Source organism: Equus asinus, chromosome 13 (assembly GCF_041296235.1).
Source record: "Equus asinus isolate D_3611 breed Donkey chromosome 13, EquAss-T2T_v2, whole genome shotgun sequence".
NCBI lineage: Eukaryota > Metazoa > Chordata > Mammalia > Perissodactyla > Equidae > Equus > Equus asinus.
In genome coordinates, this window is record NC_091802.1 from 39,851,750 (window position 1) to 39,866,703 (window position 14,954).

Sequence of the window (14,954 nt, forward strand, 5' to 3'; positions counted from 1 at the left end):
AAATCGCTTCGCAGATTTCCTTCGCTGCAACCCTTCATGAACCTCCAGAAGATGCTCAAGTGACTTAAGAAGGCTGGGGAGATGGTCGTTGGGAAAGAACTGTTGGTAGTTGGCAACACTTCATTCCAGGGAGGTTGTGGCAACAACTCCCTCGGCTGCAGACATCATGGATTTTCCTCCCTCTGGGAACCAGAGGTCCCTCCGTTTCTGGTCTGGATCCCTTAGAGACAAAGAACTTCATTCTCTCCCATAGCAGTGTGGGGCTGCTGGGGAGAGGAGGGTGTGGAGGGGTTAGAATTCTACCCCCAGGAAACACCCACAGGCGCAAACAGGAGCCTGAATCCTGACTCTGGTCCAGGAGGCGTGCGGGGCTGCGGGGCCCCTGCGACCAGGGCCAGGCCAGTTGCCAAGGTGCCCGTGGAAGGGGCCGCCCCGCGCAGGCCGGGGACATGGAGCGCACGGTACACTTTTACGAAGGGCGCATCCGCTCCTGAAGCCCCCTTCTCCCTCTCGACTTCATTCTCTCGCGCCCCTTTCTCCCGGGGAGCCTCCGCATTCCCCATTTACCCGTCGCGCCCTCGCCCTTTCTTCCCTCCTCCTGACCCTCCCCCGGCTCGCCCCTCCCTCGGCAGCCCACCTTCACCCCGCTCCTCCGCGGGCTCCTCAGTCCTCGCCCCTTATCCCCGGCCTCCCCTCGCCGGCCCCCAGCACCCGGGGCCCCCGCGGCCCCCTCCCCGCCCCCCTCGAGGCGGCGGCGGCCCCTCTCACAATAGCGCGGCCCGCCTCCCTCCTCTCCGCTCCCGGTTCGCTCCCTCCTGCTTCCCTCCCGGCGCATGCGCTCTCCGGTCGGCGGCTGCTGCGGCGGTGGCTGCTACGAGCGGCTCCGTTTTTTTAAAGGGAAACGCTGAGGCGCCGGGGGTGACGCGGGTGGGGGGAGCCCGAGCCGCGGAGACCCCCAGGGGAGGCGACAGACCCCCTCCCGGAGTAGGAGGGCTTTGGGCGGACCCATCCCTCCCACCCCCTCCTGAGGAGGAGGGGGGGGAAAATGGAGGCTCGGGGCGGCTGAGGCGAGCTCCGGGGCGGGGGGCCGGGGCGGGGAAGGGGGGTGTGGGGTGGGGAGACGAGGCGGGCCCGGCCGGGCCAGGGGGGGCCGAAGCGAGCTCCGGGGATGAGCTCGGGGGCGGCTGGGTGCGAGCTCCTGCCTCTGAGGCGAAGGCGGCGGCGGCGGCAGCAGAGGCGGCGGCGAGGCCCCCATGGGCCGGCGGCGGGCCTCAGCCGCGGCCTCCACTTCTCCGCACACCGGCGGGATGGCGCCCGGGCCCCGGAGGAGCCGCGCTAGCCGAGGCCTGCTGCCGCGCTGCTGAGGCGAGCCCGCCAAACTCCCCTCCCCCTCCTCCGTCCTCGACCCCCCGCACCTCGCCCCTTCCCCACCCCCTCCTCCGCCTCGGTCCCCGCCGCTGCTCCGGACCACTATGACCATGAGATCCGCAGTGTTCAAGGCGGCCGCGGCCCCTGCCGGCGGCAACCCTGAGCAGCGACTGGACTACGAGCGGGCTGCGGCGCTGGGCGGGCCCGAGGACGAGCCCGGGGCGGCCGAAGCCCACTTCCTCCCTCGGCACCGTAAGCTCAAGGAGCCGGGGCCCCCGCTGGCCTCCTCCCAGGGCGGGAGCCCCGCGCCCTCCCCTGCCGGCTGCGGCGGCAAGGGCCGGGGCTTGTTACTCCCGGCCGGGGCGGCCCCCGGGCAGCAGGAAGAGAGCTGGGGCGGCTCGGTGCCCTTGCCCTGCCCGCCCCCGGCCACCAAACAAGCCGGCATTGGGGGGGAGCCAGCGGCAGCCGGAGCCGGCTGCAGTCCCCGACCCAAGTATCAGGCGGTGCTGCCCATTCAGACGGGCTCTCTCGTGGCGGCGGCCAAAGAGCCTACGCCCTGGGCTGGGGACAAGGGTGGGGCGGCTCCCCCAGCTGCCACCGCCTCGGACCCGGCGGGACCCCCACCACTACCTCTGCCCGGGCCGCCACCCCTCGCGCCCACCGCCACCGCCGGGACCCTGGCGGCCAGCGAGGGCCGATGGAAGAGTATGAGGAAGAGCCCTCTCGGGGGTGGCGGCGGCTCGGGAGCCTCCAGTCAGGCCGCCTGCCTCAAACAGATCCTTCTGCTGCAATTGGACCTCATCGAACAGCAGCAGCAGCAGCTGCAGGCCAAGGAAAAGGAGATCGAGGAGCTGAAGTCAGAGAGAGACACGGTACGGGAGGGGTTAATCTGCGTTCGGGACGAGCCGCGAGTTGTGCGCATGCTCGGGGGAAGGGGGACTGTAGGAGGTTAAGGTATCCCTTGGTTAGGGGTAAGGAGGTTGGCCACCAGCGGAGGAGTAGCTTAGGTGCCGGGTCCTTGGGACCCAGGCACACAGACACGTTGGGTTGGAGGGAAGGGTTAAAGGGCAACCTCCCAGTAGGAGGGGGAGGGGAAGTTTCAGGTGCCCAAGGGTTAATTTAAAATGACAGCCCCAGACTTGTGGGAAAGACCTGATTTGTGAGGAGTTGAAAATGAAAAGGTGGGATGCACATTTGGTGGCTTTCTGGAAGGGGTTAAAGTTAAAGAGCTTTTGCGTTAGAAATGCATCCTGAAGGAGAGGGACAGAGCAGCTGTTGCTCTAACCACTGCTGTAGCATCTTTAGATGGGAGGATAGTAGGCCTTTTAATTGGCAGAGGGGTAGAGGTGATTCACAGTGGATTTCTATTTTAGTTTTCTTAAATGATATTAAGAGAATCACTGTCTTTGATTTCAGGCAATTTTTAATGGGAATCTGAGTTATCAAACATGACCCACTGCCCAGCTCCCTTGTATAAGCATGGTGTTTAGAGGCTGGAAGATTTTGAGGCATCAGGGGAAAGTAAGCTTATTAAATGTATTAAGTGGACCAAAGAAAAAAATCTCTATTTTAGAATCTTAGGGTAGTAGGGAGATCATTTCTTATTTCTTTGTACTTCTGAGGAGCGTGACTATATAGGCTTGTTTTTACTGCAGCAGTAGTTAAGGGCACCTTATGTGTTAAAACATATTCCTTCAGATATGAGGAAAGCTGTGGTGGGGGGGTGTATTACTGTGCTAGCATACCTTACAGCTGCCTAAAAATAAACATGGTTTCTACAATTGTGTTCAGGCTGCAGCAGTCTCTCTCCCTCTCTCTCCCTCTCTCTCCCTCTCTCTCCCTCTCTCTCCCTCTCTCTCCCTCCCTCCCTCTCCCTCTCTCTCTCTCTGGCGTTGTGTGCGCCAAGGGCTGAGCAAGGGAGCAGAGGGCTATTCATTTTGTTTGCTTTCCAAATGAATCGCATCAGGCAGCGGCTGTTTTATTGGAGAATACATTCTGCAAGGTGGAATGGGAGCTGAAACAGGTCTCATTAAAATATCTCGTGTTGATTTGTGGAAGTTACTCAACATGGAGGTGGCACTGCTCAGCTACTGTACTGCAGTCTAGGGGTGTGATGGTACTGTAATTACAACACATCATATCCTTACCTGGGGGGGTGCAGGAAGAGAAGGACCAGTGAAGGAGAAGAAATCAAGGAAATGTCACCCACAAACCGTGGTTAAGTAATGTTAAGGCTGTGCATCAAAACAAGAGATGAAATGAGAGTATGGCTGACAGGGGGTCTCTCTGCTGACTGTGGAGGTTTCTGCTCAGTTCCTGAGGTAATGGCCCCTTTGCAGACTTTCCTAGGCAGGAAAAGTGGGGTGAGTTAAGGATAGAGTGTCAGTCTGAACTTGGCATTCACTGCTTCTGTTGTGTGTTGCAGTCTTAGCGTTGCTTAAGCTTGTTTCTCTTATTCTAGTTGTTGTTTGGCCTCTACTGAAATCTATGCAGCCAAGTGGATATAATGAAGGCAGCATTAATATCACTGTCTAACCCAAATAAAATTCTTATTATAGGGTATAAGTGGTGCCGTTGGCACCTTTTCTCAGAACATTTTAACGTGAAGTTTTCAATGATAATTGACTTCCAGTTTCTGTTTGATTATGTAGTCCTCCTTTAATTAGAGTTTAAAAGACTTTGTTTTTACTAAATATTTAGATAAATAGGTATAATTTTTTTCTGTTATCTCAAATGCAAGGCAATATGCGTATTTCATGATCCTTGGGATTTATGGGTACTGGTTTCTATTATAATTCTTCCAAATTGAATGTTCATTGTTTAGGTGGCACCCTCCCACACACACACACCACTTTTAAATAACACTGCACTGTGACTATGTGAGTTTTTAATTCCTTCTTCATGCACTATTTGGACTTTGCCCTTGCGTATAGAGTTTTGTACTGGAAGTAGAGAGGATAGGATTTGGAGAACCTTAGGGCCTCCTAAAAGAACATAAGGTTAAATCTGGAAACTCCCAAACTGACTTGGAGCCACATGGTTAGCAATAACAGAGACCATGCCATTTAAAAGGCATGTTGTGGCCCCTCCCAGTGAAGAGGATCTTCTTTCAGAAGAATGAACTACAAATTCCCCCATGCCCCTCCCCAACTAGGTTAGCCCCTAAAATTAAGCAGTGTACCTTGTCTTCTCTATTGTGTTTAAGGAAAACTATTCAGATTAATGTCTGCCTATTAAGAATAAGTTCAATTGCTATGGTCCATGGCAAGAGGCAGAAGACCATACTGATTCCTAAATGGGGCTAAGTACCTGTGTTTAATTTTTTGTGTTTTGAGTCTGTATTTTGCCACTCTCTTTTAGCTCCTTGCTCGGATTGAACGGATGGAAAGGCGGATGCAGCTGGTAAAGAAGGATAACGAGAAAGAAAGGCACAAGCTGTTTCAGGGCTATGAAACTGAAGAGAGAGAGGAAACGGAGCTAACTGAGAAAATTAAACTGGAGTGCCAGCCTGAGCTTTCCGAGACATCCCAGACTCTGCCTCCCAAGCCTTTCTCTTGTGGGCGAAGTGGAAAGGGACACAAAAGGTGTGCTGATAACTTTGTTACAATGTCTGGACATGATGAGGAGACTTGTTTCCAGTGACTGAGAGCAGGGGATTGAGACTTATGAATTAGTTCTAATACAGTCATATCCTGAATTAAACTATGAGGTCTTCCCTGCTGAGAAACTATCCTGAAATGGTCTTGCGCGGGCTATAAAAGTCTTTTAAGAACATTTTGGTCACAGTAATAATTACAGAATGCAGAGTACATCATAAAGAGAATGGGCAACAAATGTGACAGCTGAGTTTCTTAAAACTATAGCAGTCCACTTCAAGTTAGGAAGTATTAAGTTCCTTCATTGTGTTAAGCACTGGTAGACATAAAAAAGTAAGATGTAACTGTCCTTGGAATCAAGGAAATTAGTCTAGCTGTAAGGATGGCCTAAATTTTGAAAACTCAGAATTCAGCTGAAATAAAATATGCAGATAGACAGCAGCGATACAAACTAGGCCTTGTAAGATTTAGGGATATTAAAGATTATTCTGAGTTAGAATAGTGAAACTTTAAGGAGGAGATGGATCTTGAAAAAGACGTACAGAATTTAAGTTGGTGAAAAGGAAAGAAGATGGCATTCTAGGAATGTGGGCATCAGGGGAGGGAGAAATTGGTAGGAGAAAGAGAGCCAGCATATAGCAAGAAAAAAGAAATAGAGCTTGTAATTGACATAGTATGGGATTAGGGGAAAAGTAAGACTGGTCTGTGGTTGACGGGAATGAAATAGGCCACAGAGCAGTGGCACCTAATGTTAACTATAGGATCTTGAATAAAATAGGAACCTTTTTAGATTTAGTAGGCAATAGGATACCTTTAGAGGTTCTTATGCGTGGAAACTCACTTATGCAACAAACATTTACTAAGGGCCTGTTCTGTATACTGTTAAGCATGACGCTGTCCCTGCTCATGACTGCCAAATGAACCCAGAGATTTAGATACTTGAATACTGGTCATTTTGGGGCAAGAGAACAAGCTAGTTCTCTTGCCCCAAAATGTAATGAAATCAGGTTTTATTTGAGTCAATAAATTTTATAATGTTTTCTTCCCTATCTAATAGGAAATCCCCATTTGGAAGTACAGAAAGAAAGATTCCTGTTAAAAAGCTGGCTCCTGAATTTTCAAAAGTCAAAACAAAAACTCCTAAGCACTCTCCCATTAAAGAGGAACCCTGTGGTTCCTTATCTGAAACTGTTTGTAAACGTGAATTGAGGAGCCAAGAAACTCCAGAAAAGCCCCGGTCTTCAGTGGACACCCCACCAAGACTCTCCACTCCCCAGAAGGGACCCAGCACCCATCCCAAGGAGAAAGCCTTCTCAAGTGAGATAGAAGATTTGCCGTACCTTTCCACCACAGAAATGTATTTGTGTCGTTGGCACCAGCCTCCCCCATCACCGTTACCATTACGGGAATCCTCTCCAAAGAAGGAGGAGACTGTAGCAAGTAAGGCATAGAGAACACTTGCTCTTATACCCTAGTGGTGGCGGTCAAGCTAACAAGTGTGAAAATGCCTTTGGCATTTTTAAAAAAGTGCAATCAATAAAGCAGAGTTCTGTCAAGAATGAGTAAGTTAACAGCCAGAGACAGACACTGTGCAGGCATTGCAAATAGATGGAATTACAGCAAAATGTGCTCAATGTATTTGCCTGCTTACAACACTGGGAGATGTGTTTGCCAGTAAGTTGCTCATCACAAGAGCACCAGACTTGGGGGTGTAATCTCCAGCAACTTGCATGCCCTCTGAAAGAAGGGTTTTCTGTGCTGTGAAATGCATAGAACTTATACTTTGCCATGCACGACTGTTCCTGCAATTGATATTGTGTGAAACCTGGGAGGGTGGTCTTTGGGTGTTCTCAGGGGCCAATGGTAATTTTTGGGTTGGGGAGCCAGCTTGGGGTGGGGAATTTCACCTGGGCCTCCGCTCTTTAACTATATAAACATTTATCTGTATCTCTATGTCCCGGTCTGGGGGGCAGGAGGAATCTGCCAAAGACCAACAGTCTTACTTTATCTTACTATACTTCACAAAGGTTCTAAATGTGAAGAGTTTACTTGGATTGCAGTAGCCCATTGGTTGTTCATATATTTAAATAAAATGGTCTACAAACTATTTTTCAAACAATAAGGACTATCTTGGGATATCTGAGCTGCTTGGGGAGGGTGTGGGGTGTGGGACCTTGGTCTTCATTCCCTTTTTTTTCTTTATGGCTTCCACACAGAGATGCTCCCCTATGTCCTGCATCAACCAGTAACTGGAATGTGCCTTCAATCGTGTAATGTTAGTCTATGACAGTCACTGCGGATGCTCCGGGGTGATGGTGGGGGAAGCCTTCTTGGATAGAGCTGCAGCCCCAAATTTCTACCACTGTGTCTTGCCCTAGCAGGGATGGGGATGGGAGTCCATTCCAATAAGACAAGAGCATTCTCCAGGCTTTGTTTGACTGTTCTGGTGACAAAATTAAGTGGGCAAGATAGATTACTCTTCTTAATTATCTAAAATTCATTAGGCCTCACCCTTAAGAACATGAGATAGACTAGGACCCTGATCTAGGTTCAGGTTTTTTGTTGGTTCAGTCAGTTGAATAGGTTCATCCTTAATGGTTAACCTTCTTGCTGCCATGGCAATGCTGTGTAACAACTTAAGAGAAACCATGAAGCAACTTCCCATCCGGGATTGGGAAATGGCTTGGTCCGGAGCTGTTCTGTATGACTGGCTGTTTTTGAAAACCCTATCTGCCCTAGTACAGAAAATTCCAAAAACCTCTGAGATTGTGGGCATAGCAGTACAGAAAGAGTCTGATTCGGGGGATCCCAGCCCTTTGAGGAGCCTGAGGTGTGAATAAACGCGTGAATCTATTCTTGATGTCCGTATCTCAAGAGGAAGTCTCAATGGCTTGTTCTAAGGAAGCCAAAGTCTTTGTGCATGTTGTTCAGGCTGGACCAGCAAGGTAGTTTGTTTGGAGGGAGGAGGGAGCTGTTTAAGAAGACTACATATGTAAGTTTTGAGAACACTGATCTTTTATTTGAAAAATAGGGTCAACTTTTACTCACCTGCCATGTTCTGAGTTTAAGGTTTGATATCCTTGGCCATCAACTGTTGCAGGGAAACCACCCTAAATAATGAAGAAAAGAAGTCGTCTCAGTGTAAAAAAAAAAGTGGTGGGCTTATTTTCTTTTCTTTTGTCTGTTGTTCCCTTTCCCCTCCCCCAGAGAGAAATTCTCAAAAGAACAACTCAAAAAAACCAAAATGGCTTCCTAGTGAGAACTTCAGTGATGATCCTTTCCTCCATTTTGGGTATGGGCTTTTTTTCTTTTTACACTGAGATGATTCTTCTTTCCTGCATTATTTAGGGTGTCTGATGCCATCAAGTGTTGCAGGAGAAACTTCAGTCTTGGCTGGTGAGTAGAATAGGAATTGTGCCGGCTGGGCCTGGGGTGGTGGTTGGTGGGATGGTGGATGGTTGGGAGCTGCATTCCCCATCAGTTGGATGTGGGAAAGTGAGATTCCTTGGTGTATGATTACACTATAGACTTCAAAATGACTACAAATTTCAGTTGTTTTTCAGGAACTGCAATAGCATCCATTATATGAATTGTCAGGTATTGGTGTAGGGTTTTTTGTGATCCTGTGTTTGGCAGACTGCAGTGGCATTTTAGGTTCTTTTATACCGTAGCGAGGACACTGAATATGGCTTCAGGTGAGGCCATAGAATGGATTCCTATCACTTGGTAACTTTGTCTTATCTGGGGAGAGACCTCTTATCCTAGTGAATAGCAGGAGGGTTGTGTGACCTTGGACTTAAGGGTGGTTCCACCCCTCCTCCCTTTCTTTTTTTTTTTTTCAGTTCCTTCTTGGAGGGACCACTCAGTAGAGCCTCTAAGGGACCCAAATCCTTCAGACCTTTTGGAGGTAGGTACCCAAGACCTGTCTGTGGAAGGGAGTGAGAGACAGACTAGAAATAGGGGTATAATTTGAATATGTCTTAGTAACTGTATGGATGGGTTAAATAGAACTTAAAGCCAGAAGGGAACTTGAGAGATTATCTAGTCCAATGCGTTTGTTGTATAGATGAGAAAACTGAGGTCCAGAGTGGTTAAGTGATTTATTCAAAAATAAATATCTAGGGAGTGGTAAAACAAGCTAGATTTCATACTAAGTAGAAAAGTTAGCATGTACCACTCAGCAGCAACAATATATATTGCAAGCTCATTTGACTCTTAAAAGTTTGATGTTTATTTTAAACTTAGACTCTTACCAAGTATGGAGGTAGGGAGGGTTTATGGCAGTCTCAAGGGTTTCAGTTTGATGTGACTTTCACTTGGAAAGTTATGGAAATGATTTTGAAATCTGGAGATTCTGTAAGGGTAAGGGTGGGGAAAGGAGGATGTGTTTTGTTGATTTTGTTACCAGGAGATTCCCATGATATCCATAGAACTCACAGACTCAGGTGGGACCTGAAGGTGAAAGATTTTATATTCCTGGAAGCTGGAAATGAGCTACTATACCTGTGTCTCACAGTGATGAAAAGCTTATCAGCATCTATTCTTTACACAGAACCTGGATGACAGTGTGTTTTCAAAGCGGCATGCAAAACTGGAGCTGGATGAGAAGAGAAGGAAAAGGTGAGGCTAGAGATATTCATCCTGGGAAGCTGAACCCTAGGACCCTGACCTCTCTCATCCATGCTGTGGAGAGTCCTGGAGCTCTTCACACTCTTAAATCACTGGCTTCCCAATTGGTTGAGTATCTTAGTTTGAAGTGGTCATTGTTGTAGGTGAAGATGTTTGGCTTCTTTTTCTTCATGTATGCTCTTCTTCAGTTCCACTCTCTGGAACACCAACACATGATCTAGACTGCTAGGCGTAATTCCCTAAACAGGCAGGCAGTTCTCTTTACTCCCCCATCAGGAAGAGTCAACAAAGATCTTCCTATCATCTGGATTGTATGAGTTGCTTTTAAAGAGCAGGTTTTCAGTAATGTTGCGTTTGTTTGTTTGTTTTGTTTGTCTGATTTGTTTTTCCCAGATGGGATATTCAGAGGATCAGGGAACAAAGAATTTTACAGCGACTGCAGCTCAGAATGTATAAAAAGAAAGGAATTCAGGAATCTGAGCCTGAGGTTACCTCATTTTTCCCTGAGCCAGATGATGGTAAGTTTTGTTCATGTAAAAGAGTGGTTTTTCAAAGAAGAAAAAGGGTGCAAGGCTCCAGGATACAACTTGCTGTGAATGAATGAACAGTATTTTGGAGCAGGTACAGTTGCTAGACATTTCCCATCCGTGTCACTAACGAGGTCCCATTTGGCTTTTTTCCATAGTTGAAAGTTTGATGATTACTCCCTTCTTGCCTGTTGTAGCATTTGGACGACCATTACCAAAATTAACTCCACAGTAAGTATAAAGTTTTTTCTCCCTCCTCTCTCAGGTAGCCTGCCCTTCACCTCCCTTTCAGATTTCATGAAAGCCTACATATAAGGTGGAACAAGTGGCTTAGAGATAGCCATGGTTCCTCAACAGAAGTGAGGCTACTGGGGCAACTTTTACAATGATAAGATTCCCAAGCCAGGAATTAGGAGGATTGCTTTTTGAGTTAGAAATAGATTATTCAGTCACTTTAATAGCACACTGTTGCTCTGGCTATGAGGCAGGAAAGATGACAAACTTGGGACTTGGGAATCAGGGCTAGGATTGGTGAGGGGCATAGTGTCTTTTTTGGAGTTACTCTCATTCCCGCATTGAATCCCTTCTAGTCTTTAAAGTTGATTTGCTTATTCTTTTTTGCCAGGAATTTTGAACTGCCCTGGTTGGATGAGCGTAGCCGATGCAGGTTGGAGATCCAGAAGAAACAAACACCTCACCGGACGTGTAGGAAATAGCTGTGCTGGCAGGAACCTTCTGTCTTCAGATAGTTGTAGCATGCCACTCCCAGAGAGTGGCAGAGACCTGTATATGTGACCTATGTCCTCATGTATGTTATCATTCGCTGATAGTGCCCTTCCATACTCCCTTGATCTTGGTTCTGTTTTCATCACTCTGATTTCACAAAGACTCTTTCATTGGGCTAATTGTGAATTATGGAGGGTGATTGGGATTTCCTTTCCCTTTTGGGGGAAATGAGCTCTCAAGCTAAATCTATAGGATGGCAGATTTGGAAGCTTCAGGGGTCTGCTTCTATACATTTGCCTGTGTTAAAGGGGTAAAAGGGCTCTCTTCATTAGATGTGTGGAAGATGAAGCAACCCCTGCCTTTAGAGCTGTGCCTGCATGGCACTCTTCTCACGGTGGTATACCCTTCCTTATAGTTTGCATAGAGTGGTTTTTACCCTAAAAGAAAACAAAAAAGCCTCACCATGAGCTTAAGGACCAGATGAGGAATAACAAGTCAAGTGATGAAGCAAGTCATCTTCACAGGGTAGAAAAGAGATTGGAGAGTTGGTAGATAAATGTCTGAAAAGGCAGTTGTTCTCTTAAAACTATTCTGTGATATAGCCATGTGGGAAGGGATGTTTGGCTGTGATTATTTTCGTAGTTAATGGGTAACTGAATTTCTTCCCTCATCCCTCAAAAAATAAAATATTTGGAAAAGAGAATGGGGATGGTTAGTTTTGGACAAGTTATGGCTCCTAAACAAAAGCAGTTGGTATTTGGGGATGGCATGCCAGAACCTGTATAGATGTCCTTGCATCACTTCACTTCTCAAGTATTCCTTAGTTGGGCTTTATCCTTTTAGCTGAGCTCTTGGTGGTGGGATAGAGATGTAGGGAGGGTGGGGGGTGTATGTGGAAATATGTGCTTCCTTTGGCTGGCAAATGTCTACATCTTGAAACAAACAGATGTACCTAATGAGCTTCTCCATTCACTTTGTAAAGGTAGATTTATATGTGTACCATCTTGGTTCCCCCCTCCCCTCCATTTTGTTAAAAATTTTCAGGACAGCACTCCAGGCCACTTTGGTCTCAGTGTAAGATCCCTGTAACTATCTGGAAGGAAAATAGAGCCAAGACCTCTGGTCTTAAATATATAGGAATTGCCTTTCTTTAGTCTTCAGGACTATTGTGTGAAAACAAGTAGGGGTCTAATCTCCTAGAAGGTAGGGGCTGTTATCCTTGAAGAGACTATGTCCCCAGATTATTAGCACTTTTAGAGGAGAAGCCAAGGTATGTAGGGTGTGTGGCCGGCCCATCAGTGGAGCATGAGAGAATGGGATACCATTGTGGGAAAAAATGAAAAGTTCCTCAGGGGCCTCCCACTGCTAAAGCTTTTTTTGTGAGATGTTGATCTGTGCTCCCTGGGTTTGACTTATAAAGGAATTATTCCGGCAGCACATATAGTATTCTTGGATGATCTTGCTGCTCTTATTTCTCCTTTTATGTGTGTGTGTGGCTATGGGTTTTCATTTGTAACTCCATCTACTTAGGAGAGTGGGCTCTCCACAAGGGAACCTGCTGTGAACTTCTTTGCAGCAAGAATGTAGAGAGAAATAGGACTTATTCCACTAGGGGCTCTCATCTCACACCTTAAGGAGAGAAAGGAGAGTTCTAGAAAAACTGGGCCAGATTTTCTTTGTTCTCCATCATTTTAATATGGCAACCTGTTCAGCTTTCCTACTCTGACCTATGTTATACTCCTTGTAATGTGCCCAAGAAGAAAAAAAGACCAATCAGTGTCTCTTTACTTTATTCCTTCATTCCTCTCAGTTTCTTCTTGACTTCCAGTATTTGACAGATTCTTAATTTGGATATGGGTTAGCAAATTTAACCTTTGTGTTTGTGACCTACCCAGGGGACTACCCAGATTCTGAACTTGAGCTAGACTAAGAGGAATTCATGAGGTGCTATCTGGCCAGACTTAAGTGGATTCTGTTTCCTTGGTTCTCCCTCTACCTAGGACCTTTTATTTTATTGTCCCCTCTTCTAGATCAATTCTCCTTTGATTTGGATATGTTGAGGTTTGTTGAGAGGAGGTTGGAGAGTAGATTAGCAAAGTTCCAAGAGCAAAATTACAGTGTGTTAGAGTGTGGGGGGAAAATTAGTCTTATTTTTTCCCTACATGGGATACAACACTGTGAAATTCAATCTTCAACTGAAGGCCCTGAAATTCTCCTAAAACATAGTTCTTTGTTTCTTTCTTTAACAAAGTTTAAGCTAGTGTTAATAAATTAAAAAGAGAAATTGCTTGTCTGTCCACTTCAGCTTTGTTTTATGCCCATTTCATATTGTTGTCTGTGTTGTAATTCATACTTTTGATACCATTTCTGATGTGTAAAATTGGTTGTCTTGTAAATATCTTATAAAGAGTTCAATTGTAAATAAACTATTGTGGCTGTTAATTTTTGAACTTCTGCTTCAATTTATTAGATCTACTGGGAAGCATTAAATCTGCTTGTTTTTGTTTTTGATGAAGATTAGCCTTGAGCTAACATCTGCTGCCAGTCCTCCTCTTTTTGCTGAGGAAGACTGGCCGTGAGCTAACATCCGTGCCCATCTTCCTCCACTTTCTCTGTGGGACGCCTACCACAACATGGCTTGCCAAACGGTGCCATGTCCGCACCTGGGATCCGAACTGGCGAACCCTGGGCCACTGAAGTAGAATGTGCGAACTTAACCACTGCCCCACTGGGCCGGCCCCAACAATTCTGCTTGTATATTTTAAAAGATTAGAAAAATAAATCAATTTTCACAAAATACGAAAACACACCATTTTCGTTTTTTATAAGGTATTCACTTCCATTTGTATGTGAACACAACATTTCATCCCTCTTTGTCCTGTGTTCTTCCTTACACACATAATTGGCAACTTTAAAAACAATAGAGTATAGGGTGCTTGGTGTCCAAATTTTTACAACCTCATAGCTGAAAAGACCTTAGAGGTGATCTAGTCTGACCTCCAATACATGATTTGCCCTTGTCAACATTCCAGACAAATGAAGTCCTGCTTCTTTTTTTCTATACATTTTTTTTCTGAATGTTAGAAAATTCTTCCTTGTTGATAAAAATCTAACTTCTTGTAACTCAACGCCCATTGGTTCTTGCTTTGCCTTCCATGATGATAAAAAAAAGATCAATCCCTCCTTTTCCTCATAGTCCCTGGAATAAAGATTGCTATGGCTATCCCAGTCTTGTCTACATGGTAAACATTCAGAGATCTTACCATTGTTCCTCAAAAGAAAGGATTTTGAATTTTTCACTTCTCTCTGGATGAGTGAACAATTTGCTCATGTCCATTTAAAAACTGAACCCTTGGGGCCGCCTGGTGGCATAGTGGTTAAGTTGGCCTCCTCTGCTTCAGTGGCCGGGGGTGTGGGTTCAGATCCTGGGCACTGACCTACACACTACTCATTAAGCCATGCTGTGGCACATCCCACATACAAAAAAGAGGAAGACTACCACAGATGTTAGCTCAGCGACAATCCTCAAGCAAAAAGAGGAAGATTCGCAACAGATGTTAGCTCAGGGCCAATCTTCCTTACTCCTCAAGAAAAAATTTTTTTTAATTTAAAAAGCTGGGGGCCGGCCCGGTAGCGCAGCAGTTAAGTGAGCACGTTCCCCTTCTGGCGGCCGGAGTTTGCCGGTTTGGATCCGGGTGCAGACATGGCACCACTTGGCAAAAGCCACGCTGTGGTAGGTGTCCCACATATAAAGTAGAGGAAGTTGGGCACAAATGTTAGCTCAGGGCCAGTCTTCCTCAGCAAAAAGAGGAGGAGTGGCAGTAGTCAGCTCAGGGCTAATCTTCCTCCAAAAAAAAAAAATTAAAAAACTGAACCCAGACCCAACAGCTGAAAGGCAAAGTGGCAGCATATTATTTTCCTTATTTACACTAAACTTGGCAAGTTTATTTGCATCAATTTACTTTGTGATCGATAAGATCCTGCAGATTTTTTTTTTAATTTACTAAATCATCTATCCTCCGTTTTGAACTTAGGCAATTGGTTTTTGGAGCTGGATTTACAAGTTGTCACATTTGGCCACTTGTTTAACCAGCTGACATCTGTTTAG

At 46.4% G+C, this 14,954-nt stretch overlaps 1 protein-coding gene across 2 annotated transcripts; it reads left to right on the top strand.

Moving 5' to 3' along the window:
• Nucleotides 1-855: 855 nt before the first annotated feature.
• MSL1 (MSL complex subunit 1) lies at nucleotides 856-13,288 on the top strand. Of its 2 annotated transcripts, XM_014833734.3 has the most exons (9): nucleotides 1,134-2,240; nucleotides 4,729-4,952; nucleotides 6,022-6,404; nucleotides 8,313-8,360; nucleotides 8,807-8,871; nucleotides 9,517-9,584; nucleotides 9,987-10,111; nucleotides 10,279-10,351; nucleotides 10,746-13,288. In XM_014833734.3, the coding sequence occupies exons 1-9, from the start codon at nucleotides 1,473-1,475 to the stop codon at nucleotides 10,834-10,836; spliced, it is 1,845 nt and encodes a 614-aa protein (XP_014689220.1). In that variant the 5' UTR covers nucleotides 1,134-1,472; the 3' UTR covers nucleotides 10,837-13,288. The 2 variants fall into 2 exon arrangements, with proteins under 2 accessions (XP_014689221.1, XP_014689220.1); XM_014833735.3 differs by lacking the exon at nucleotides 8,313-8,360 and having other exon boundaries at nucleotides 856-2,240.
• Nucleotides 13,289-14,954: the final 1,666 nt, after the last annotated feature.

Coding starts and splice junctions, on each gene's coding strand:
- MSL1 (XM_014833734.3), top strand. CDS start 1,473: ATGACCATGAGATCCGCAGTGTTCAAGGCGGCCGCGGCCCCTGCCGGC. Junction 6,405..8,312: donor GAAGGAGGAGACTGTAGCAA/GTAAGGCATAGA, acceptor TGCATTATTTAG/GGTGTCTGATGCCATCAAGT. Junction 10,112..10,278: donor TTTCCCTGAGCCAGATGATG/GTAAGTTTTGTT, acceptor TTTTTTCCATAG/TTGAAAGTTTGATGATTACT.